Source organism: Asterias amurensis, chromosome 8, assembly GCF_032118995.1.
Source record: "Asterias amurensis chromosome 8, ASM3211899v1".
Lineage (NCBI taxonomy): Eukaryota > Metazoa > Echinodermata > Asteroidea > Forcipulatida > Asteriidae > Asterias > Asterias amurensis.
In genome coordinates, this window is record NC_092655.1 from 3,769,197 (window position 1) to 3,796,622 (window position 27,426).

General features: G+C 39.7%; 2 protein-coding genes across 2 annotated transcripts in view; both read left to right on the top strand.

Annotated features, from left to right (window-relative positions):
- Nucleotides 1-27,426, top strand: part of LOC139940705 (uncharacterized) — a 229,869-nt gene that overhangs the window by 116,748 nt on the left and 85,695 nt on the right. The window contains exon 5 of the mRNA XM_071937072.1: nucleotides 302-428. Within this exon, the coding sequence (XP_071793173.1) occupies nucleotides 302-428 (127 nt within the window). The remainder of the gene's footprint in view (nucleotides 1-301; nucleotides 429-27,426) is intronic.
- Nucleotides 17,418-23,272, top strand: LOC139941018 (probable G-protein coupled receptor No18). Its single transcript, XM_071937434.1, has one exon. It carries the CDS (start codon nucleotides 18,137-18,139, stop codon nucleotides 19,313-19,315), a length of 1,179 nt encoding a protein of 392 aa, XP_071793535.1. The 5' UTR covers nucleotides 17,418-18,136; the 3' UTR covers nucleotides 19,316-23,272.

A 27,426-nucleotide genomic window follows, 5' to 3' on the forward strand; every position in this document is an offset into this window, starting at 1 on the left:
AAAAGTTGGCCTTTGCAAAGTGGAGTTTTAGGTTGAAAACTAAATAGGCCTGTTGATTTAACTGATTGAAACTTTCGACATTAATCCCACATGAATGATCAATTGTGGTTTACTTATTGATATTAAAATAATACCAAGGAATGATGAGCCCCGATTAACAAGAGTGACTCAAAACAAGAATCAGTTTCAACCCCTGAACTCCACAATTTTGTTATATTTAATCCCACGAACTAGGTAGGATAAATATGATTTGATTATCTGTGTAATTAATATCATTGTCATTTTTTTTTCTTTCTTTTAGATACTGTCTATATCGATGTGGAGTGATCTCATACAAATCTACCAATACCATGTACTAGAAAGTCCGTGTATGGGTTTGTGTGATGTTCTGCAATGGCCTGTGAGAGTACAATTTACACCGCCGGAAGGTACGTTTGCAATGTTTTTGAATTTGATTGAAAGCAAATTGAGATAAATTTGACCTAGGATCAAATCAGCATACAACGTTGTGGGACTTTTCTCCATGTGTGCGCGTGTAACTCACATCTCCCGCTTTGTCTTCGCCACAGTAACACCTCTGAAGAATAGGTTTAAGTTTGTTTCAATTGACTTTGATTGTCGAAACAGATTCGTAAATTAAACTAAAAAATCGCACCTTGATTTTCTCACTTTCAGAAAGTCACAATTTCTTGACATTTAACAGTTTTGTTTTGTGAAACAAACAAACCATAACCATAACTTGTCACTCACAGAGGAAACTAAATACATTTCCTTTAATTTGTTGAAAACGAAAAGGCGCCAATGTCTTGACCGTACATCGTCGAGTCCATTTCTTACGGCCCCAGTCTGTCAAGATGTTCAAGTTGTCATATCATCAATTAGGGCCATCTCTTGCACCTGTCGGCTTGGGCGTGTTGATCGGGGTACCGACGATCGCGTCGCTTATGAGGGGTATCATGAGCATCTCCTTGGGAAGGCGAGTGTTCGGTAACCACTGGTTGAAACCACAGGCGCCCTGACCAAGCGTTGACATGGATCACCATCGGGGTCGGCAGGGGGCTGTGCATGTGGAGACATCTTCAGTACTGTCAGTCACCCATCACCTGCTGATGTAGTAAACAAATATACTCGGTAGGAGTCTTCTCATTGTATGAATAACGTATTGCCATTTGGGACGTACGCGTTAAACCAACGTCATTGTATAGCTTTCTGTAAAACTGTTAACCCATGAGACTTAAAAGACTATTTAGCCTCTGTTTCAGAAAATGTGGAAACGTTGGTGGGATAACCTTCTGCTATAACTATAAAACTATATGCCGTGTCATTTTGTATTGTATCTCTAATGGGTTGTATGCTTAAAAAAAAAAAAAACCTGTGCCATTAACTCGACGTTTCGCTCACTGTGCTTCGGTTGTCTTCATGAGAGAAACTGATCTCACTGAATATTACCCTTTGAACATAGCTTGATGTACGTCAGTATTTCTATATCATAAGCTCCATCACAGCATGTTTGTTTCTTTAGCTAAATGGCGCACTTCTATAAATATATTTATGATATCCACAGTCACTGAACATAAATATGTCACTCGTTTTCTAGACGAGGTTTCCTCTTAATCACCGCCAGTTTCTGGAATTGTTTGAATCATAAAAAACTCCCCCTTAACGTGAACGATGGTTTGAGTTGATAACCCCAGACATAGCAATTAGTTCAGAATGTCCCGCTAATGAAGCCGAAATGAACATAGGCGAAGCGGTCGTTATCGGTGCAATCAGCGTAATAAGGGCGGAAAATCTACAGCACACTCAACCGAGTTTCAGTCCGCATAAGGAAATGCCATAAATGGACCTGTCTTTATTGTATTCCCTCTTCTCGTCTGGCTCTCATAGGAGCGTTGAGAAAATAATCATTATCCGAAAATGCATCCGTAATTTCTTCGAAAGTGTGGCCTACTAAATAAGCAAACTTGTCCGGCACTTCAAAGCCCAATATGCTTTTACTATCTCTGTTCAACGGGCATTAAGTATTCTTAAAAAGATACCCTCTTTGGTCGCCCATTTACTACTGGTTAAGGAAACTGCAATTATGGTCAAGTGTCTCCCTCAAAAGCACAATATGAGTCATACCCGGGATTCGAACCACGTACCTTTCATTAAAGGTGAAGCCGTTACGTGCAGTTATATTTTCAAATTCGACTGGACAGACTGAACGCTCTGGTCGTAAAAACAAAACAACATCGTGCGGTACATTCCCCTTTAGTGGGATCTGAGACGAAAACGCCCATGTCAATTTCACAGCCAATACGAGATCAAACAGTGCCTTCCGTACGTACACAAAACGCTGTTTGTGCCGCTTATATTAAACAGATTTTTGGAAGTTGAACTGCGAGGAGGTGGTGGGGGTACGGTTGAGATGAGGTGATGAATATTGAAATGCTTAGACAACAAAACACTGATGTGGGAGGAATGAAGCGTATGGGTTAAACCCCGGGAGAAGATAATGGACTCTGAAATCGTTTGCCTGTGTGAAATTGGTATTATATAATAAATAAAGTGGATTTTGGTTATTATTTTAAGTAAGTAGGCCCTATACTGTTAAATTTAATGAGGTTCGTGCATTATTGTGGTTATCTGTACATCTCCATCAATCGATATCACTGTTAATATCATATCATGCAATCCGGCATCCCATTAGATAGAGTTGGGCCGTCCCAACTGTTACACTCAAGTTTATACATTATTGTAAAGTTGGGTCGGAACACCACGACGAATGCCATACCCCTTTATATTTCTAGCCATTTTGAAGGAGAATCTTACAAAATTGTGTCAAGAGCCCAAAGAGCTGTCAATAAGTTTATACGGGAAAGTATGCAAACCGTTATCTAAAAGAACAATATAACCTTGGATTACTCTAATTCTTACTACTAATGGACCTGTTATCTTTTTGTCCTAAGCACGTTAATGTCTCTTTTGCGTTAAGAAGTTTTTGTCATCTCCATTTTCGGCTAAGGCTTGTTGGCCATTTTGAATTCTCAAAATGGGGGAAAACATACGACTTGAAACTTACTCCAGTGTCGTAAGCGTATGCAAGCTGGAGCCTGAGCAAAAAGGTCGAAGCTTCAAATAGGTTACAAGAAAGTGTTAATATGGGAACAAGTTGGTTATCAGATTGAGCGGGAAACGACAAACTGCCGAAACGGACTTGAAACTTGAAAGACTTGCCTCGCTGACCCATTTAGAGTGTTCGATACAATTAAAGGAACACGTTGCCTTAGATCGGTCGAGTTGGTCTTTGAAAAGCGTTTGTAACCGTTTGTTATAAAATGCATATGGTTAGAAAGATGTTTTCAAAGTAGAATACAATGATCCACACAAATTTGCCTCGAAATTGCGTGGTTTTCCTTTAACTTTGCGAACTAACACGGTCGACCATTTCTGGGAGTCAAAAATTTGACTCCCATAAATGGTCGGCCGTGTTAGTCGACGAGATAAAAGGAAAACCACGCAGTTTCGAGTGATACTTGTGTGGATCATTATATTCTACTTTTAAAATGTCTTTCTAATCATATGCATTTCATAACAAACGGTTACACACGCTTTTCAAAGACCAACTCGACCGATCCAAGGCAACGTGTTCCTTTAATGTGCGACAGCGGCCGGCTTGTGACTGTTTACAGCCAACTCCCAACATTAAAAAGCCTTTCTTGACAAAATAGGTACTCTCTAGAATATGCTGGCTTGTCTGGGAAATGGATTGTCGGCTACAAATGGTGCATGCTCTCGGTTTCTGTGCCAATTGCACTTTAACTCCTTCTACTTCTTTTTCTCCTTATTGATGTTTGTTCTTCCGTCGCCTGCCTTGCTGGGATCTTGAAGGGCACGGCACAGTTGTCGCACTCTGGCCAAGTGTGGGGCTTGGTTATTTGCAACCAAGTGGGCCATATTACGAGGAATTCAAGATGTACTAGGGTTGACTTTTTATATTAGGAGACAAAACAACATGTGTCAAATGGGGCGAGTAAAGCCTGGTTCATGTGTACGTTGACGTCACAAATTCAGTTGGACTGTGTTCAATTCCTGGCAAACATTCGCTTCAAAAACGTGCATGTGACGATAAAGTTCGCCTCGAATTCCCATTCACAGGAAGGGTGTATCGGGCTTAAAATGTTGTGGAAAGTAATTCCAGCAGGTGGGTACTAAAAGAAGAACAAAACATCGGAGCCGTTGGCTGTTAATGTAGTTTCAAAAACAAATGATCAATAATGACCCAGTGAGTCTAAGAGAACTCTGCGGTGTTTAACAGAGTAATTGCTTGAGATTACGATTCCGAAAATTATCCACAAAAACGTCCTTCAAATTTTGAGTAATTAGCGAATAAACATTTCACTGTTGGGCACATGGTCATTTTAAACTTCGCCGGGTGTTCCATGTTTTTGCACAAGTTAAATCTGCTTCTTGAATGATTCCGAATTGATCAGACCATGAACAGTTCTAGAGTTTTCGGACTTAACTCGTGCATACACGTGTTGATTATCTAATCAAAAATCAATAAGTGCAATTATTGACTGATGTCATTCATTGATATATTTGAAGCACACAAAGGCCATTGCCGTGGACATACCTTACTGACTGTGTAATGTAAACCAAGAAACAAAATACCCCCAATAAAATCACATAGCTTTAAAGTAAACCGCCACATGGTCTAGTGTACTACATTATCAAATTACACTCAATTAGTTTGACAAAGTTCGCCATCAATATGGAGAAGAAGCTTATGGGAGAGGAACTGATAAGATAAAACTTGTCCAGTATCATTTACTGCAATGACAAACATGGGTGGAGACACAGAGTCTCTTAATGATACATATCTATATGATATGGTGAAATGACAACGCTATACGTGGGTAAATGGTATATGTGTAACTTAATGGTACTGTAAAGCTTTAAACCATGTGTAGCTATTATTTTCTGTGTGCTGTATGTAACATTATGACCTCTACTGATATCAATTACTATAGAGCAAGCAATAACATAAAAAAGAAGCAAGGATATTTGTCCACCGAGTCTTGGTTTGATAATCCTATGTTAGCTTTGGACGAAGCAACAACCGTAGAGGGACTGCCATCTCTTGTAGAGCAGTCTAGTGGACCGTACTCAAAGTTTATCATTCACGGTGGGTTCGAATCCTGGTCTGATGGTTCAGGCATGTGCCACTTTGAATCAAATCATTTGAATGTAGATTAATATGCCTATATTATGCGATTAATGAGGTGTCGGTAAGTTGTCATGATAATGATAAGTACAATAATTCGTCATGGGGTTGATTCAAACACTCTGCGTCTTTAATTTGACCTAGATTCTCCAGAATCATAAAACCTTTGCCCTTTACTTCCTTATTATGAAAGGATACTTCAAACACGTCAATCTTACATGTAAGTTACCCTCAATCTTATCAACCGTCTTGTCCTATTTTAATCGTTTACTCGTTCGTTTGTTTTTTTGAAACCTGAGGTCTAAAGTCGAACCGAGGAAGAGCTTAGGTATTCATAACTAGAGAAATAAATGCACCAGTGTGTGTTAACTCAGAATGCAAGATAATATCAAATGATTGCCACTCTACGGTCTCCGGAGCTAGATGGCTCTGGATAAATTGGGAAATTGAGCAAAATTGGAGTCCCACTGGTACGGCAAACGCAGGAAAACTCGATACACGGCAGTGGCGCCGTTTGAGCTAATCTCTTATTAATACGATTGATTCGGACGGACAATGTAGTTTTTATTTATGTTTTAAATACTTATATAAAATGTCTGGTTGTGGAATCCGGCAACAAATGAGATACTTTATGTTATTTATTTTCGCCTGGATGGAGCGTCTCGGCATGAGTCACGTTATTCTGATTATGGGACATTATTTAGAAAATGTAGCCACGCTCTAAAGATTACGTTACTCCAAATCAATGTCCTTTAATTGGCAGGGAAATATATTTCCTCCCGTCTTTGCAACGATGTCGTCAGAGAACTATCTCCTTATATTAGTCCATGCATGCGGTGGATACTAAAATCTTTACACCGTCTAAATTGGTTCTGTTCACCAAAATTGCTATCATCGAACATTAATTTTCCTGTTTTTATTTATTTATAGAATTCCCTTTTTTTGAATCAATTTAGAAGAAAACAGATCCCCATCGAAAAGCACTGCGACATTGGCAATCTGTGCCATCCTCGATTTTTATTTTTTATTTTAATGGTTTCCCTGTTTTAAATCGATTTAGAAGAAAAACATTCCCAATCGAAGACACAACGACAGTTACAATGTTGATTTACAGAAAACATCACATTGATGTCTCGTCGCGCACGCATTGATGTTTGCTTTGGACAAACATTCATGCCCTGATTTCTCCTGTTTGCTGATTGGAGTTATTACCGAGTGTGACCCCGCAACAATCAAAATGTTACTTGTCATTGTCATTGTCAATGGAGAGTAAATTAATTACCCGTCTTCTGGGTGAGAAAACATAACGACTGGGGCCCTTTTCGAATCCACGGCTTCGGCTTTGGATTCGGCTTCAGGCTCCATCCTCTTGTCTGAAGCGAGCCTGAGCAGAATCTGGAGCCGAAGCCGTGGATTCGAAAAGGGATGTGCCTTCATCCAACATGTTGTCTTGCATTGCCAATGATGTGAGCGTGTACAATGACTATTCACTGTGCATGTGTGCACAGATTTGTATTATTATTTTAATGAGACTAATTGGGCTCGGTCCATGTACTTCCAACCGTCGTGCTGAAACATTCCGTAGTGTCCTGGCATGATGGATGGTTCAACTCATCCATAATGTTGTAGGTTACTAACCTAGGACGGAATGTGCAACACACTCAATCGCGCTCATTGTGGATGACAGTGCTCGGCGTGTGTCACTGGCCTGTGGACACGCCACAGTTCTCGGCATTGTGGAGAAGGCAAAAAAAAAACAAATAACGCAGTATGTGTTTACAACATGTTTCCACTCTCTGCATTAATCGCGAAGCTCATGTTCTTTTTCTCTGGAATTAGATAATTCCACAACCAATTAAGGCTTGTTGCACCACAGGCTGGAGACGAAATTGTGTTCTTTTTAAACAACCCTTCATTGAGTGAAGGGGACTTGAATGTTATCCAATTCGGCATCATTTTGATACATTTTGATTGGGGTGATTCCCAAAATATACTGATAAATCTGAAATGGTAATGAATTTTCCTCTCGGAGATTGCCTGAAACTGGTTGCCTGTTTAGGAACACCGTTTTGGGGGACTCTCATGAATGAGCAATCGTCGCACTTTATGATTTTGATAATATATCCAACATTAAGTAACTTGTTTAAGAGAGTCCTCGTAAATGCAACTTAAAGACCAGACAATACAACAAATCTTGTGACGTAAATCTTGATCTTCTCAGCGTAATAGGCGCCACCTGGTTCTCGTGTCTCTTACAACCAGTGGTAGGTATCATCACTAGCCAACCATCAGGGTATCTGACATGATTATCACGTACAACCTCTTGAAGTTGAACCAAAAAGTGTACTGAAAAGAAGAAAAAAACAGCCAAAGAAACTGACCGCAACGCACGTCGGCTCAAGACGGGGTGAACATCACCGGCGCCTTGCGCGTGCCCATGGAAATTAACGGCATCACCACGCGACGGTTCTTCGGACCGCGTTTGGGTCGAGACACTCTATGAAGTAAACGGAGGGGGGCATTGCACATCAAAGTGAATGTACCGCTCTTTGAATTAAGCTGACTTGGACGCCGCTTATTTTCATTTTCTTTCTTTAAGTCGTTGATATGAGAGAGCCGACTTGAATTAATTGTGGTATGAGGTTAATGGTTTGTTTCAATGCGAACCCGCAGTTTTGTATAATTCACTCAATTATGCCGGTTTATTTCTTTAACAGCATTAACCTTGTCACGTCATAACATACATAACACTCCACATGTGTGACACACTCCCCCTCCCCATATTAAGTCTTAGAGCCATCTTAAAGAGTCACTTTGCGTCCACACTTTGTGAAATGAGCAATTTCAAATTCCACATAAAAGTGGTGGTGAATAATAAACGCATGTTTTCTGACGAGTTGGTCATCAATTTTTCCCCAGAGCACTGCCCAAGTGCTGACATCGTGTCGCGTGAACCATCTTATTAAACCATCTGTTCCCATAAACTCTCCTTTTCTAAAGTGTGGATCCTGTTTTGGAATGGAAAAAAGTCATTTGTAAAGCTAGCCCCTCGGTTGATACTTGGCTACGGAAACTAAAAGTTTCATGGAATGAGTGGTGACAATAAGGTCCGGTACAGTTTTGTCAACTGTCGCCAAAAGCTTTCAATTACATTGATCCTAAAAGCCATCCATTAAGCCCCACAACTAAGGTGTATAACCTACTGATATCGCCCCCCCCCCCCTTCGAGAAAATAATCTCGACTACTCTCGAAACATTTTGCAATCTCTTTCCGGATCGTGTGCGATCATGGTTTAAAGAGTGCGTGTATATCAGTAATGAAGTTTACACAACTCGATTTTGTTGGCTGAAATGTTCATCTTCAAACTCACTATGGCGAGGGATGTATCAATGGATGTTCTTACAAGTCAATTGGAGTGTATCCGCCCCTTAAACTATGCCAATTAGCGAACAGCTGCTAAGGTAAAACCAACAGGCTGTACTAATGCAAAACACTTTTAGAAAAGCAAACTCTAAAAGTGAACAGATATAACGCCACCACATAAAGTTACTAATTGTGCGGAAAGGGACTGGTTTCCTCATATACAATGCTCTAAATAGGGGTGGTGTTAAGCGTAACAACTTTAATGAGACTTATCCATCTTTCTCTGGTCGACCACGGTCGGAATCATATTTATTTATACCCATTCTTGTCTATCCCTCATTGGGTTAGGAAGATCACTTGAAAGCAAGTTGAATTTGAGGTCTCGAAATCATGCATCTGAAAGCACACAACTTCGTGTGACAAGGATGTTTTTTCTTTAATGTTATCACGCAACTTCGACTACCAATTGTGCTCAAATTTCACAGGTTTGTTATTTTATGCAGATGTTGAGTTACACCAAGTGAGAAGACTGGTCTGTGGTGACAATTACAATAATGTCCAGTGTCTTTAGGTGAATGTATGTACAGTATATGAATGATCTGTACATTAATGAATATGTATTTGTTTCCAACCACAGTTAAATGATTATTTGTATTAAAGACCTTTTCACGGGTTCCTTGGTTCGGAATTGTGGACTGTTTTGAAGTTCATTATCCTCAAGGCAATCTGTTTTCTAGGGTCTATCTCATCAGAAGTCGCTTAAGTTGGAAGTCAACAACCCCGACGTCACATTTGGGCAAACGTTTTTACACCGTACTCATTCTAGTTGGCTCTTACAATACATAGAATATTTTGATTGTGAAAAGCGTGTATGAGCCCCGGGATGCAGCCCTAACATATAAAAATAATAGCAATCGTAATCCACACCGTCCTTCTTTGTTCAGATCTATCAAAGGTAGATCTACAATAACATACGAGCAAAATAATATCTTAATACTGGAACAGCTGAACTTCTTAGTCTATTGTCAATTTATCCCGGGACATAAAAGCTGTTTGGATCAGATAGTATTGCTGATGAGTGTAGCCGTTGTGGAACATCGTCGGTTAAACCTAAACATACATGATAATCTGATATGACGTGTTAAATTGGATGAGTAGATCAGAATCCATTCCTTGGGGGCATTGTGTGTTGACTTTACCTTCTGTTTCATAATACAGTGCTATGATTTGCCCTGAAATTTGATGCACATTTAATAGACCATAACCAGTGTGTATTAACCGTATTTGTTTGATTACCTGTAACGTGAGTAGTTTCCATGTAACTCATCGGAAACCGTATCAAGGGATGTGTATCGTTTTTTTTTTAATATTATTAATTATTACCTTAAGATAGAAGAAGCTGACCAGAGAAAATTAATAAAGCATTAAGTTTGCTATGTTGCGATTTATGCCCGACCTAATTTTGTTGCTTTATATTAGCAAATATATTCGTCAGGCGGTATGTTCTGCTTAACAGCTTTAAGAAACTGGGCCCAGATGTTTTGATACTGTAAATTTGTTTCAAATATAAACTAAGTCTTCACGATCTGAGGATCCACAAGCTTGTTTGCTCGTACAATATTGATATGCCAATTGATCAACGCGCGTTGTGTACACAGCAAAACGAAGACGAGTTTAATTGCAGAGGGAAAGCTGTACAAGTTATGATATAATTGGAGATACACTTAGATAAATAATGCTGTGTCAAAGGATGAGTGGGTCTCGTCCATCAAACGGCCTAATAAATCCTGTGGGCGGTCCAGCAATGTATGTTTAATACTGACCTTCGGTCGAACTCGACTGGCGAGACAATGCACTTTACACTTAAATGTACTTTTGATAATTAATCGAAATGATTCTTGGCATAAACACTTACTTGGTAATGAGCAATGGAGAGCCGTTGATAGTATAAAACATTGTGAGAAGTGGCTCCCTCTGAACTGAAGTAACTTTTTTTTCTTTTCAGAAAGAGGTTATTTCTCACTCAAATATTAAAAGACTTCTTCAGCCCTTTTTCGGCATCTGAAGGGAGACAAATTAACTGTGCAACAAGGTTTTTTTCTTGAATTCACCTATACTCTTGCAACTTCGATGATCCAATTTAGTCAAAATTTGTCACAGATTAGTTATTTTATGCATCTGTTGTGATACATCAAGTGAAAACACTGGTATTTGACATTTACAAGACGTGTCCAGTGCCTTTAAGAAGGTCATGGCATTAGTATTTGTACGATGACAAAACGGGCTCGAAAATAGCTGGATTTGAATCTGGTCATGGATGAAGAGACAACGTGCAAGTGTTGTCATCTTTAACCTGCACCGATGCTCAAAATAGACAGTGTTACAATATTTGCTCTACGTTGCCAAATAAAGATACCGGGGATAACTGAAATTCAAACAGCCAACTCTTTCCTTATTTTGTTTTTCTTTCTTTCGTTTCTGTGAAATTTAGTACAGTGCGCCAAGCCAATGATGGCAAAGCGAAGCGAACCATTTGGTCGAGCTGCATTCTATAATTATAGTGTATTATAATTGGTTTCTTTCCTTTTCCCAACTAGTAACATTAAATACAGGTCTTGTATTCCCAACTGTCCGCAACACTTCTATCATTTTATCTACAATCAATAAAGCATATAGTTTATGGGACAAGTGTGAACAAAATATGTGTCGAAGCCAGAGGGAAACTATGATCTGCTGGGATTTGTAGAGTAAATTGTATGCGTTACTGGAAAAAAATCACCAAGATTTACATTCGTAATCATTCAAGGAACACACAAACCCCGCAGGCATTTTTGTCGTTGCTTCCTTATCACTTTCTTGTCCCATTACTTTTGATTCATCTAAGGTTTTTGGGGGGGTCCACTGTTAGAAGCACATGGTTATCTCATGAATGTTGACTATCAACGATTCATTAGGTTGGTGTGATCCATCAGGGAATTGCCGGTTTACATTGATGTAGACTGCAATCATGATCTTAAAGACGAGCTTTGTACTGTGACGGTGAGATTGTATGTTGGATAACGTAGGGTTCGTTCAACTCCACTGCTGTGTAACAATACACCGGCTATGTTAGTGCATGTAGTAATATTATGGTCGTGAACTCAGTGAATGTGTCGATGACAATGCAAGATATAGAGTATCAAATTAAACCGTGTGCTCAGGCTGTGCTATTTTAGCAGTTTGCAGTAGGCTTATAATTCATTATGAACACCTGCCTTCCTTGAATATAAATGTCCAGCTTTCGTATTAATCGCGAAAAGGGAGCTAGCTAATTAAAGACGAACCACATATATTACATGCGCATAACAAGTATAAAGAATGATAAATTATTGATTTGTGTGTAGTGCATTTTCCACACTTTTAAATCTTGAATAGCAGAGCCAATTTTGAAGCCGTTTGTACTAAACAATTCATATATTATGATGAACACTTTAAATTAGACTTGAATTACGGGGACGAGTTTGTTTCAATACGAGACTTTAGCATCCGTAAAAATTGCGAGATTCTTTGCTCCAATCCACACGCATAAAGAGACGAATATCGGTGCATCAGAGTTAGAACCTTGCCAGACAATCTTGCATTATAAGAATGTCTCCTGTGAATGAAAATCCTCTCATTTTAGGCAAGAATATTCGCCTCTTAAAGTTGATTGATTCTCCCGATTACTTCAAGGCCAATTGAGATAAGTCTGTCAATGAAGATTTCGTGGAGATCATTCGAGACTACGGAATCGAGCTAAAGGGTGGCACTGGGGAAGTAACCTTATGTTGAAGGCATTCCTTCTAATAAAGCCATTTTTACATGACAGAGAGAAAACAGACCCCGGGAATTCAACCCAACTTCATGCACTTTTTCATTTTACATTTTTCATTTCAACACAATTTCCCTGGGGAGGACGAACATTCAGCATGCTAACCCTGCGGAGGATATCGCTCAACCTTGCTCCCAAGCACGGACAGCTTGTGAAGCAACGTTGTTACACAGTAATTGGACCCACTGTCTGGATCATTCAGTCTCATCTATCAACTATACTAGCGTGCATTCATGTGGTTTAGATACATGTAGGTATCACACAGTTTAGTTCTATGCGCAGTTGTGGCACCCTACACAACTCGTTGCAGCTGTTTCGAATGGGTTGGTCAACAAGCTGGAACCACTCCTGTTTACTTCCTCACTTTTGCAGGTCATCCGACAAAGATGATGAATTGATATTATAATCCAATAAATCCCTGTTTTGTAAAGTGCGATTGTAGGTGATAATTGTCATCTTGAGGCTTGATTAGTATTGCAGATTAATTGTTGATTTGGACGAGAAAGCCATCTGCCTGTATATCGGTGGTCAATGGTTTCGCCTGACTGATTTCGAGTAAACCAATGCCAATGCCAGAGAAATACGCGAAGGTCACTTTACAAAACAACACTCTAAAAACATTGAACCTGTACTGTATTTTGCTTTCCAACGGCAGTTTGAGTACGAGACGAAAAATAAATAGTAAACTTTTGGGTACACCATGTGTTAACCTCTTTTGTGAGGAGTTTCGCTTCTGAGAAGAGCCGGCATAGTCTCGTTTTGAACAGTATACTGTGCTGGTCTTAAATTTTATGGTTTTCAAGTAAATTGTCTTTGAGTGTCACTGTAAGATGGGCGGCACCATTATTTCTAAATAACATGAAAAAGTAGTAGAAATAGTGCAATGGCGTCATATCAGTGTAAATCCAATTTACATCAGTTCAGACTGATTTCACTAAACGATATCTGAGATGAGTAGGCAGTTATCACATAGCTCTTTGCAGGGGGTGATAATTCAGGCTTCGTTTTTGAATGAGCAAGGGCACCAAGGCATTTTGTCCTTGGTACAAGGCACCATGACGTAAATATTGCTTTAGTATTTCACATTGGTTGTCTATCTATAAGAGGAAGGTTGTGTACCCTTGTACATTTATCGATCGATGAATACACGATTAGATGGACCTCGTATACCCAGCCCTGATGATGAGCAGGAAAAGAGAACATGTTGAAGCTTTGAGCGAACACTTAATGCAAGGCTTTCTGTTGATAATTGCGCACTATCGCCAAGGCTACACACATTGATACCAATTTATGGTTAGGGCTCTTAAGATCACGGTAGTACCGCTACCCCACGCTCTTTTTGTAAAGCAGTTGTACAGGATTGTAAGAGTAAAAACATCAATTTGAGTCTGAATGCTCACTGAATATTAAGCTCATACTAGAGACATTTGTTGTCTGTGAAATATTTTCCTCTGAAATAAAGTCTTTTTATTTGAGTAAGATGTCTCTCAACACCTTTTTGAAACAATATAAAGCAATAGCTGATTTCGATTCTGTGCAACCAAAATAAGGACAATGTGTTTATATGCTGAACATTGTGCATGATTTTTCGCTATTCTGACTGACACAAGACAACAATTACAAATTTAACACCAAAAAGGCTGACATATTCACCTTTAAAGAAATCAGATCCACTCTTCAGCCTAGCCATGGCCAATAATACGGCCGTTTGAACAATCACCTCACCGTGATGTACGATCGATATCGTAGTGTCAAACACAGTCGCATTGGCTTGCTTATATCACAACATAAATTCAGCATCAAGAAATAACTCTCAGCAAAATTGTCGGCATATGGAGGCGACAATATCGAAACGAAGTCACGAAGCTATATGGTGCAAATTATGTTTATAACTTAAAGGTGTTGGTAGAGATACAGTGACGAAAACAGTGGTGCTACAGTCGCATTGGCTTGCTTATATAGCTCCAGAGGCATATACATTCAACACCAAGAAATACCTCAATGAAAACAGAAAATATCTGCATAAGGGGGCGCGGGCATCAATATCGAAATTTAGCCATTGAAGCTATGGTACATCGTTGTGGCTGGTAAAAAAATCACATTATTTTTTATCACTTACAGCGATTTGTGTAGAGCTGACCAAATATTTACAGACAGTGTTCGTATGTTGTGTGATCAACCATACTTGTAATAACAAACCTGTGAATACTTGCTCTCAATCCCTTGAAAACAGCATATTAACACGTTGGCATTGTAATTTTGGGTTGTAGCAACCGAAATCAGCTGTTGCAGCTGTAAGGTTTTCAGATATGGTTTAATATGACTTCATTTAACAGGGAACTAGTTTGTCCACTTATACTCCTACGTCTTTGTCTTATACTTAAAATTATGATAATACTCTCCTTACAGCAGGAATGGTATTTATAAATATACAACATTTGTTTTTTCCTCCTTATTTGTTTTCCTTCTCCGCTTTACGAGAAGCATCTTCGACATCTAACACCATCTATTTATTAATCACTTCAAAAGATCCTTGCAGACCTTCAGCAATCTGCAATCGATCATAGCGCCATGCCTTTGTCCGCTGCTTCTATTATGGTAATAACTCGTATTGTACACGGGGTTTGCCCACCTGTCTGATGGCTGCATTATAAATTTTCTATACATATTTTAATACATTGAGAGTTTTTCTTGAAGAGAAAGTTACATGTTTGATTACAGTTTCGCTTTTGGGAGGAGAGCTAATTGATGTTTTCTTCAAAATTATAATTAAATTTTTCACTTGTATCGCCAGGCACTGATCAGTACACAGATTGCCTTTCCCCGGGCTAGTAAAATTAAAGTTGTCATGTGAAAACATTCCAATGACTTCTGTAAAACTCCCGACTCTCATTATTTATAGTTGAGTAGGCCTACGTGCAATCAAATACGTAATAATTATGTCTTTGGTCTCCCCACTGGACTGTGGAGAAACACGAAGTAGGGCTGTACACAACATCATACTGAGTACTGGAGGACATATTTGCCATAGGAGTGTTTGCTTGTTTGTGTGTTGTTTTTCCTAATTCAGTTTTAAATCAAAACTTATAATGAGGTGACCAACCCCCCCCCCCCCCCCCCCCCCGCTAGTTATAATCACCGATTGTCCCTCCCTCACCCGGTATACTGCCTCGTCAGTCTTACGAGTATAATGTGTGATGTGAAGAGTCAGCGGTGGCAAATTATCATAATTTTGATTTGGGGTTTTTTTTTTTTTTTTGGGGGGGGGGGGGGTCAGTATTTCCATTGATTCCGTAACATTCATTGTACAGCAGGTCATGTTCCTAACGTCATCGCGAATTATAACGACCTTTTCCTTCAATCAATACGCAAATTTCCCTCAAATTTTCCATCTGGCAACGCCGTGTTTTTGGAGTAAGAATAATATGCCTTGATGTAATTTTTTTTTTTTTTTTTTTTAACATCCCTCCACGGTTGTACCAACTTGAGGAGTAATGCTATGTCAACAAAAGTATCTATTGAAACTCGTTGGGCATATTTCCACAACCGTCATCAGTGTCCGAACCGAAATCTCTGAAGGGTATTTATTCGGCCAATTTGTCATTCCCATTTAACAGGAACAAATTATAGGGAACTTGAGCACCGAGAGCGAAACCAAGCTTGAGCAAACGGGCTGCTAGGAATAATGTAAATACAACATGGGAGGACTGTTTCCTATGGATAATGATAAATGGCTGGCTTGTTGCAACAGGTCTCACCAGTGGCTTCCCTTTTTGTATTCACTCATAAAACAAATGCCAATAAAACAACTTACTTGGTAAAAACTACAGTATGCTTTCTATAGTGTAAAGCATTTTTGAGAATCATTTCACTTTGAATATATTAGTTTTATGCGGTTTGGATATAAATTGTTATGCCCCAAAATTTGAGTCTGAGAAGCGTAACCGACAATAACGTCTCTCAGAATGTGTGTGCAAGTTACGGCGTATTTATTCCGGTGGGAACATGATCCTTCCTGACTTTCGGTAATATCTCAAAAATCTACAACATTTTGAACAGAAATGTCCAGATGTTATTATACATAATTTTATCAACGGTGCTAAAAACCAATTAATATTTACATGTACGTTCCCTTTGAACAATGTTAAAGGAACACGTTGCCTTGGATCGGTCGAGTTGGTCTATAACAAGCGTTTGTAACCGGTTGTTATAAAATGCATGTGGGTAGAAAGATGTTGTAAAAGTAGAATATAATGATCCACACAAACATGCCTCGAAATTGCACGGTTTTCTTTTACCTCGTCGACTAACACGGTCGGCCATATATGGGAGTCAAATTTTTGACTCCCATAAATGGCCGACCGTGTTAGTTCGCACAGTAAAAGGAAAACCACGCAATTTCGAGGCAAACTTGTGTGAATCATTGTGTTCTACTTTTAAAACATCTTTCCAACCATATGCATTTTATAACAAACGGTTACAGACGCTTTTTATAGACCAACTCGTCCGATCCAAGGCAACGTGTTCCTTTAAGGCCTTCCAAGCTCAACTGGCCATGTCAAACTCTTTGCATTTTACACGCAGCTAATTATTCGGTGCTACTTGTTAAATTGACCACTAGTCAAATCAATGTTGTGCATTCAAAAAGAAAGAGTATATCGCTATACAGGTCCGCCTTATAACGAATACACGATTATGACATAGGATCCAATGTTAGAACTCTTATTATTGGGTTTCCCACTATCTGTCCTGTGTAGATTATTCCGTAAACAGTGTGATGCAACGTCCAAATGTTTTGTCACAAAACACAATGTGAGCAACGTATGACCATTTGGTTGTTGTTTTGTCTTGTATAGATTTTCTCTCCCTGACTGATTCATAATAGATCGACTGCTCAGTCTTTCCCCTTTCTCGTCCCGTGTGATGTGTTCGGTGAAGCGATTTCTGTTTTACAATACGTTTTTCCCCTCTTATTCTGCGAGCTTGTTCAACATTTGACTCTGTCAACCATGTTTTTATCGAGAGCTGTTCGGTACAAGCTAAGGCAGGTCGACTGAAACTCTCAGTGCAAGTTATTGCTCTTGGTTTATCACGCCCGGTGAATGCTAATAATCCCTGGTTCACCAGTAACGAACTGTGATTGGCTGCTGGTGATGAGGCTTTTCTGCAATGACGCATGCGTGTGTCTTCTCTGCTCTGGCTAAGATACGCCGATGTAGCTGTGGTGATGTTGTACTGCTGCACACATTGAAACATTGATGATGAGCATGGTTTGTGTGTGTGAGAGAGCTTGATTCATAAAGCGTGGCTTTGATGGGCCCGCATCTCAGTCACGGGTACTGCGTTGGGGCTAGCCGTACTGTCTTACAAGTGCATCGGACATGCCAGTATCAGATGAGTTGTGTCCCTCAGTGACGAGTCAGATCGGATAATATTCAACCACCTCGGGAGGTTACCCTTGATTTCTTCCATCGCACGCGGGGACAGCTTTTTTTGACGACTTTACCGGCAGGGAGGAAAACACCATGCCTTGTTCCTCGCTACTACTATAAAAATCGAGATGAAAGCCTCATTTCGGCAGTCACTGTGGAGTAATTCAGAGATGTGATTTCATGAGGAGAGACAGAGAATTGAGTGCAAGACACTATTGTTAAACGAAGCTCAGATACTGTTGTACCGTTCTAGATGTTTGACTGAGGAAACCTTTTTGAGAATGGATAACTCAAGTTTCCCGAATCCGTTCGGTAACTTGACGGTGGAGGACCCACAGATTGACATTGCGATGACCATCTTAAAGGTGGCCCTGCTCACACCCATCATTATCTGTGGGGTCATCGGCAACCTCCTTGTCTGTATCTCCGTCTTCAAGTTCCGCAACCTCCGTATTGTGGCCAACTATTTCATCGTGTCGCTCGCCGTGGCCGACCTAGCCGTCAGTTCGGTGGTGATGCCCCTTGGTCTCTACCAGGAGGTGGTCGGTGGGCTCTGGTATCTCGGCCCCATCATCTGTGACGTCTGGGTCTCCATGGATGTCCTGACTTGTACTTCCTCCATCTGGAACCTCTGCGTGATCTCGGTGGATCGCTTCTTGGCCATCACACGTCCCATCCAGTACGCTATCAAGAGAACACCCATGATGTCTCTAATCACCATCCTATCCACCTGGGGACTATCGTTTCTGATCTCAATCCCTGCTCTAGTCCTAGTCGGTGGCTACGATGCCATGGCTTCGCATGAATGTCAACTCAATATCAGCCCTATATTCCAAGTCGGATCTTCCTGCCTTTCCTTCTACGTTCCATGTTTCGTTCTTCTCATTGTATATTACAAAATATTCCGCTCCGTGCAGAAACTGGGCCGGCGAAAGCCCGGTGGCAGTATGAAATACCGCAAGGGTCCCGCCTACAAGAACGGCGTCGGTGCTGGCAAAACAACTCTCGTGACGAAGTTCGTCAACGAAAAGACTGAGAATTTCGCCACTCTGTGTGACAAGCAAGAACAATCGTCAAGTGGGGAGGTGGAAAAGCAGCACGATCGGAAGTCGCACGAGGCGAGTTCGGGTGAGAGGACGGAGTCCAGGACTAAGCGCATCTCGGTAGCCAGGGAACGTAAGGCCACCTCGGTCCTCTCCATCGTGGTGACTGTCTTCATTTGCTGCTGGCTACCTTTCTTCATCACGAACGTTGTGATCGGACTGTGTCCCCACTGCGAGATCACCCACGCGACCTATGCCACGGTCACCTGGCTGGGGTGGGTCAACTCGGCCGCTAACCCCGTCATTTACACCATCTTTAACCGAGACTTTCGCAACGCTTTCAAGAGGCTGATTTTCTGTTGTGCAAGTGATTCGTACAAGAGGCGGCAGTATCTCTCCACGCTGACTAATTACTAATAAATGAAGACATTTCCATCAACAGCAAGAGCCACTGATGATGCTGTTATGACTTGATACCGGAAGTTTCCTCATTAGACCCAATGCTTGGCTTAATGATAGAACAATTATTGTGCTAGAGTCATTATATATGCGTGTTGTCACTGTCCAAGAAAATACTAATAGGCAAGTTGACGAACAATTATCCGGTTATATTGTCACGTACAAGTAATATTATTCCACAAGTATTTTATTGTACAAAAGTATAATGAACAAAATTACTGCTCAAACAATTATTTTATACAACCTTTTTTCTTTATAATCATTTGGGTGACTGAGCTATGTTGATTCATTGTACAATCGCTTGTCGTATGAGTCCTAAATAGGAAAAGTCACTCTGTCCATTGGCTTTCGATTACATTTTTGTCTAAGAACAATCCTGTCTCTTGATACATTATAACAATTACGATGGCCCAATAAAACACCTGCTAAAACAGATAAGGGATTTTTATCACCGGTGAATGGACAAAATTGGCGAATTTCTCATTGCTTCCCACGAGACGTAACGCTCAAAGCTTTTCTTGTTATAACTGGAATTAGCGGCTTACAGCTTCGAATGACAAGATGGAACACATTTAGCTGAATAGAACTAAGTCTACTGAGACCTGTCGGGCATTGTATAAGAGATGTCTGTGAATACATGCGATAATATTTTGTGAGCCACAGGGGTGATTCTTTGAAGACGGATTCGACAATTATTTTTCTGGAATGAAAGTTGCCCGAAGCCGGGAAAAGTTGTTGCTACTCCGTTAATTGCCGACTAGTTAAAAGGGGCATCACCCGATCTGTTCGCCAAAGCAATATTTAACACAAATAATAGTAACAAACAATCGACATTGCAATAGCTTTTTTAAACCTTCATTTGAGATACTAAATGAATTTAGTAAGAGTGGGTTCAGAAGTACAATTTTACTTATTGCGACCCGTTATAACACCATTTCGCATTACCGGCAGTAGATGTTTTCACAGGTTTTCCGTGCATTATGCTGGACAATTAATTAAAGCTTTTTATATACTCTATCTTTCAAAACACTTTCACCTCCCCTCAATAAATATGCCTAACTTGACCACAAAAATCATATGATTTTCAATTATCCTGTGTGTTTATCTGTAACCAAAATGCAACAGACTTGATAAAATAAGAAGATGATATACATAGATATAGACTGGATGTGGTTCATGCTTTTATACCTGACGGGAAAAAGAAATGTAGTGCTTGTAGTTTTCCCATCCATTTGTTTTATTTCCTGTGGGAAATCAAACATCATTGGATGAGAAGAAATGGAAAAGAAACATGATTCTTTGGGAATGTATTGCCGTTTGCTTTCAAGTTGATTGTTTGCTCCAAAATCATTTCTGAAAAACCTCCCCATCAACCGTCGTGTTGTATTTGACATTTTTATTTCTAAGTGTCCAGATTTTGTTATGTTTAATATTTTATTTTGTTTTTATTTTGGGGGTGGATGTTTTTTAGTTTTTTTTTAGAAGAACAGCTTTATTCATCCTATGTTGTTCCTAAGAAAGTAATTAAAGACAACCTCAGCTTATAATTGTCATTACGTATTGATAAATACAAGTGTTAATAACATGTCTTCATGTAATGGTATATAGGTCTGAGATATCTTCTAACACCCGCTTGTAGAAAAAGCTATCGGACTCGGGGACATTAACCTAGTAAAGGTATGACACATGATTGATTGTGACCCGGTATGTTTTAAAACTGAAATTAATTTCCATAGACTTTGACACCAGCACAAACTTGCTGAGCGTGTTTCTGACATATCTCCATTTAAGAAGCAGGCCTCCTTTTTAACGAATCTCAATTCGTCCTGACCAAATCGGAACACTCAGATTGCAAAAACGTGCGCTGAATCGCTAAACAGAATACAAACTGTTTATCGGTCGGTTTCTAGCAAACCAGACCCAGTTTTTGCTCAAGATTTCCGATAGCTTTGGTCGAGGAGAGCGAGAGTATTGAATGGTCGCACTCCGGATGTAAATCAATGATGGGTCAAACCTTCAAACTGTTGGGTGTTAATTGAACATGTCATCACTCGTCCAAACAATTACATTATTCCATAGCTGTGTTTTTGTCATTGCTAGCTTGAGATATGATTGGTATACTAGTTAATTTAACAGTTTTATAGTATAATAGGGGTGGTACAAACCAGGCTATCTTAACCAGCAGCGTTTCTAATATGACTGCCATATTAATATAATATCTTGCTCTAGTTGAGTTATGCGTGGCAACAATGACTATGATGTTCATGTTTTGATTGTGGTTGCCAAAGTGAAGATCATGCTGACAGCATTTGGGCGACAATTCTGAATTGGGTTACGTCTTTCGAACGAAAATAATTACTTTTAACCGAACAAGAAATCAACATCCTGTGCCCAATTTCATAGAACTGCTCATAAGCAGAAAATGTTGCTTAAGCAGAGTGGATTACTTAGCAGAAATGAGCAGGATGCCAGTCACAAACTGTACATGGTGGCAAATCAGTTTTGGGTGGTAACCATATTCTAGTAGCTTACTACTTTTGTGCTTAAGCAGCTCTTTGAAATTGGGCCCAGGTTCCAATTCATGGCTCCGTTTACTGTAGAATTACGAGATAAGCAGAGCCATGAAATTTGGCGCCGATCTTTATTAAGGGTCAACTTGAGAAAGTTAATATTAATTCGATTGCAGTTATGGCTAGTATTGTACAAAACGTGTCTTAGATTTGATCGAGGTAGTGCGCCTACTTCATTCGGACAAATAGAAAGACATATAAAACAATTTTTATATTATTATGTAATACTACAGTCTCCCAAGTTAAATCGAGCTTCGCTTTATACCAGAAACATTTTAGTTAATTGCGAAATGTCCATTGCTCGCCGAAGGTAGTAAGTAATGAATATCTGACACGTCAAGATAGTGATTTTATTTATGTTGTTGTCGAGCTAACCGTTTAGAGATTTGCGGACTGAAACTTGACGACACACGACTTTAGTGACGTACAATTCATCCGAAACAAATGGAACTATAGTGACTGTAAAGCCTCATCCAGCAAAATCAATGCAAGTAAAAATGTACCCGTATTTCCCGTACATATCAATCACTTCTCAAGTAGAGTCAAAATATAATGGCTACGTTAGGACATAAAACCGTCGTGAGTAATGCAGACTGCTTTGATAGTTGTGTTTGTTTGAGACACAATTGGTAGTTACCGTTATACCTCTCGAGATCGCTTTGAGACTAGTTTATTTTTGTGAGTTTGTTCATTTTAAAATCTACGTGACAGTTCTCTAGCAGAATGTCGTTTATTTGTTCAAACACGGCTGGTTAAACAAGAACTGCTATACGATCTATGAATCATAAATGTGTATTTCTAAACCCATCGCCGATGTATACAGTTTCACACGTTCCTAAACCATTCACATTTCGTAAATGTCGCAGCAAAGCAGAACAGCATTAAAAAAAAAACTTGTAAAAGCTTACTTTTTTTCCGAAGAAAAATTATTCAAGTTTTTGCTATTAACTTCCGGACCTTTGTACACAAAATCTGAAGGCAGTGTTTTGTATCGCACTTTTGTATAGCTTGACTTGACACAAGACGAATGACGTTGTATACAGTGACATGACAAGACGTAGTCTGCAAAAGTCTGACCATTAATTACTGCGGCAATATCAAACCTAACTGCTGACTCTTTAAACTTAAAACAAAGTACTTAATTGTTTTTTAAAAAATGTATTGTTTTACTTATCTAATGATTATTTAAAATTAAGAATGAGGAATGACTTCGCCCCCTTGGCTTTTACCTATTAGTGTGATACATACTTACTGTTAAAACTTGTTATTGTCAAGAAGTATTTTTAAACGCATCCCAATTTTTCCTTTGAACAGGAATAGAATTATAAAACCAATGGATACGTACTCGCCGTGTCCATTATGTAAATCAACTCAAATGTGTCAACTGTGTACACTTTGTGTGAACAAAAACCACTTTCACACGAAAGCAATTTAACACGGGTCCCTTGCTAAATTGTAGCAAGGATGTAATATTTGCAAAATGACCTCGTGTGATAAGACAACAAATTGGGGTATTGGTCTCATGATGCTGAACGGGAAAATTAAACACAATGTTTAATGACAGGGTGTCCGTTTATAATTAAGATGACAAAATACCGCACCTATAATATTGAGAGGGTGATTTTAGATGAAGTATTTGTACTTGGGCAGTTCCATAACGGGGCGGCTACGTGTAAACCAATACAAAAAAGCCGCCTCCAAGATGGTTTTGAGTGTGACAATTTATTGAACCGTTCTGCCAGCCTGAGCCGAAAATAGACCCGTATATCCAAGGCCTACTCATCACATAGAAATGATAATCACACACAGAGAGAATGCCAGTGTTGTCTTCCATAACCATGACTTATCGATTTCCTCTGTCCCTCCTTTGGAAATATAAGTCTGCCACTGAATATAGTAGTACTGGAATTTATATGTGGAATAAGGCTTGGAGTCGAGCGGTGGGTGTGCTGTTACGAGCCGTTGACTACAATCGAGAGCTGGATCAAACTTTCATCGACTAAATCATTGATAGACAAATGAGGAGGGTGGGGGGGGGGGGGTGGGTTGAAAACAACCCTTGATAAGCTGTGGATGTTCATGGTTGCTTGTTATAACAGGGGGTATGTAGATAAATTATATGTGTGGGCGACTGCAATTGGGATTTGGCATTTGTCTCCCTAACACACAATTAGTACAACTTGAAAAGGCTGAAACAGATTTGGTACAACAGTGCAGAGGAGATTTTCTTAGAAATATTGGTTGGTTTCCGTTTGCCAGTCATTAAAACCTAATCGAGCATATCCACTTTAAATTAATTACCAGTGGTAGACGTAATGTTAAAGCACGCGAATGAACATTTTCCAAACTGACCATTCATTATTGTTATTATTTTGAACCACCTACGCTCCGGGCTAGAGTGTCATTATATTGGACAAGTAGTTTCGGTAAACCCAGTTCCGCCAGTTCATATTTATGTATTTCTTCCATGATATTTAAACCGGAAATATTATTGTCTTAATTTATTCATGATGAAATTTTCATGGTTATATGACGCCGTCGAGGTCTCCATCCCCAGCTGTCCGCACCGTAAATTGGCCGATCCGTCCCGTCAAAGCGCGGCACGAGCAACTGCGCGAATTATGATCACGGAGATAAGTACGTTTTGCCCGAGGGTTATATCTTTTGCGCGGTGAACAGTCGAAAAGGAAAAAAAAACTCCTCTCACAAGACCGGAAAATTTGTAGTCTTTCCTCCTAGACTGAAGGATGCTCCTCGCTATGTGCTACTTAAAGACGAAATTCAGACAAGCCTCGCGGTGACACAGACCCACCGTCTTATTTTGTTGTTACGGAAAACTATGCTGTTATCATTCGGCCTCGGTTTACGCGTCTCTCCCTCGTTGCCTCTCTAACTGAATACTTGAGATAATATTATGGTTGAAATTGAATTATATAAGGCGTTCCTGGCCGTGTAAACTGAATAGTGTTGCTATAGCCTGCCTGCTACATGGGGCTATCATGATTCTTTTACAATGTATCCAGGATTGAAACACAATTGTCAACATTCAGTACATGTGTGAATTTTTAGCCCTCGGGGTTTATGCATGGTGACGACGAATATCTGTCAGTAATCGTAACCAATGCAGAAGGGCACTATCAATCCCGAACTTTAATCGAAGGCGATTCTTTCACTCGTGACTTTTTGTTGTCTTATGTATGCGACTTTGAAGATTCACCGGGTGCTACTTTTTATAGTGGTGTTGGTTGACGAGACGAGAACGGCCCCGTGAAAATGCCCCTGCTGAAATGCTGCCGGGGCGGACGCGTGTCAACACTTGAAGAGTGATGGTCTTGCGAGGATATTTTTGCTCCACTAGGACGTTTTCTGCAAGAAGTTGTCACAAGTGCTTTCGCTTGTGGAAGGGGGTTGGTGTTTTTGTCATCGCATGTTTGTTCAGGCAGCAGTTTGTAGTTGGTGCAACAGTTTAGAATGTTTGTCTATAAAGGGTTTGCTTTGATTGGGTAATGATATCTCAGCGCATGGTGATATAAAAAATTACATTCACTTAATAACCACATCGGACTGTTGCTGTCAGTTACATTTTGTGGAACTTAATCTAGTTGCCAATGGCTATGCTAGAAATATCAATAACAACTAACGATTTTGAGTAGCAACATAGGACTCCTTCCCTTCTTGCCTCGTTGTATAAAGAATAATGCAGCAAGTTCATGAACATTATATGCTTCATTTTGAGCTATTTTGGCAAACCAACATTGTTGAACAATTACAAGATGTATGACTGTCGCGGTTGTATGTCCGGCCCCTATATGCTAAGCATGTCATACTTCAAAACTGTCTGATTTGATCAGGTCTGACTATTGAAGCTTAAAAAGCACCGGACACTATTGGTAATTGAGTCACAAATTTGTTATTTTATGAGTGATATGTGGACCATATATTCGATATTCGGCGACGTTTTTTTTTGTTTAAAAATGGTTTACGGCCTCGTTGCACTGTCATCCATTGTTCACTATATCGACTTCTCAATATAAAACAGTATCAACAATTTTTTTTTTAACCCCTCCATGGACGGCCTTGTTTAACCTATCACAACATACTCGTTTATTTGTAAAACAAATATATTTCGCATCTGGCCCAGTTCTTTTGGACTGGTATATTGTATTACTATCATAATATTGATTTGTCCATAGCCAATTTTACCATATATTATTTTCCTTAGTGTTTGTTCTTTATAAAGGCTCGAGAACGAAAGCATGACTAAAAATACTAATAAAATTACCAAGGATGCGGTGGGTTTTTATTTTAGTCTCAATGTTGATTCAATGTTAAATATAATGGGTAGAATGAACTGTGCTCTACTTCCGCGTATTGACAATTTGACTTTAGTATGTTCAATTAAAGAATGCTAATGAAACTGTTGAATGGTTTTGATGAGAGTTTGCTTCACTGAGTGATGGGGAAATATACCTGCAATATGCGATCATTGTGTAAATGTGGACTTTCACCTTATAGAGCGGCCATGTTTGTTGTACACCCCTGTTCACACAGTGACAATTGACAGTTGAAGTTCTAATTTCATATTAAACCAGACTAATTTTTCTTCTCCTTCGTCTAGCAGAGGTGTGATTAAGTCGTGGTTTGAGTGGGGTTAAAATGTAATAAGGGCACATCTAGTAATAATAGGGTCGATTCTCTACAAAACTTTCATCATAATAAATAAAACAAGCAATAAAACAAGCAATACACACACAAAAATGGAATTTATACAGAAATAGAGAAACACTGACCCAAAACAAGTAGATCGGTCAACTTGTGATTGAGTGCTATATGTTACACATTACACACGTGCAGAAACAACGATGCGTCTTTGAAGAAGCTAGAGATACGTCTTTTGTTTTACTGCTCTCTCGTTTGGCATGTTTTTGGAAGGGCAACGGGCACCAAGGCATCTTCTCCTCGGTAAAGGGCACCTTATGAGGAAATTGTATATGTCTACTGAAGCATTTCAAGGGCACCAAGGCAATAACTAGGGGCATGGAGGCAATCGCCTCCGTTGCCTCCTTAAAGTGTCAGGCCTGCTAGCTCTCTGACAGTCACGCCATAGTATTCTGAGTACCCATTTCGGGGCGTTTCAACCCAGAACAACTTGATGTTCCGTAACTGTCAAACCGCACCATCTCCACTATGACTGTCTGTTTGTGCGGGTATTGTTAACCATAAAATTTCCCCTTATCAATGATTACATTAGCTTTAGAATGAAAATACCTTGGATTTGCAGGCATGTGATGGGGAAAAGAGTATGCTGGAAATGTTGACTTTACTCCTGTGTAAAGACCGTTCCCTGTTGCGTTTTGAAGTGTGCACTATAAACCATTACGCGGTGCGCACAGCATCGTGTGCTATACGAGAGGTGCGTGGATTCAATGAAACTTTGACCGTCAGAAGAAGTCAGTTGGCAGCAGTAGATGACACTGGGGCTCAACGGAGGTATTATGA

Coding starts and splice junctions, on each gene's coding strand:
- LOC139941018 (XM_071937434.1), top strand. CDS start 18,137: ATGGATAACTCAAGTTTCCCGAATCCGTTCGGTAACTTGACGGTGGAG.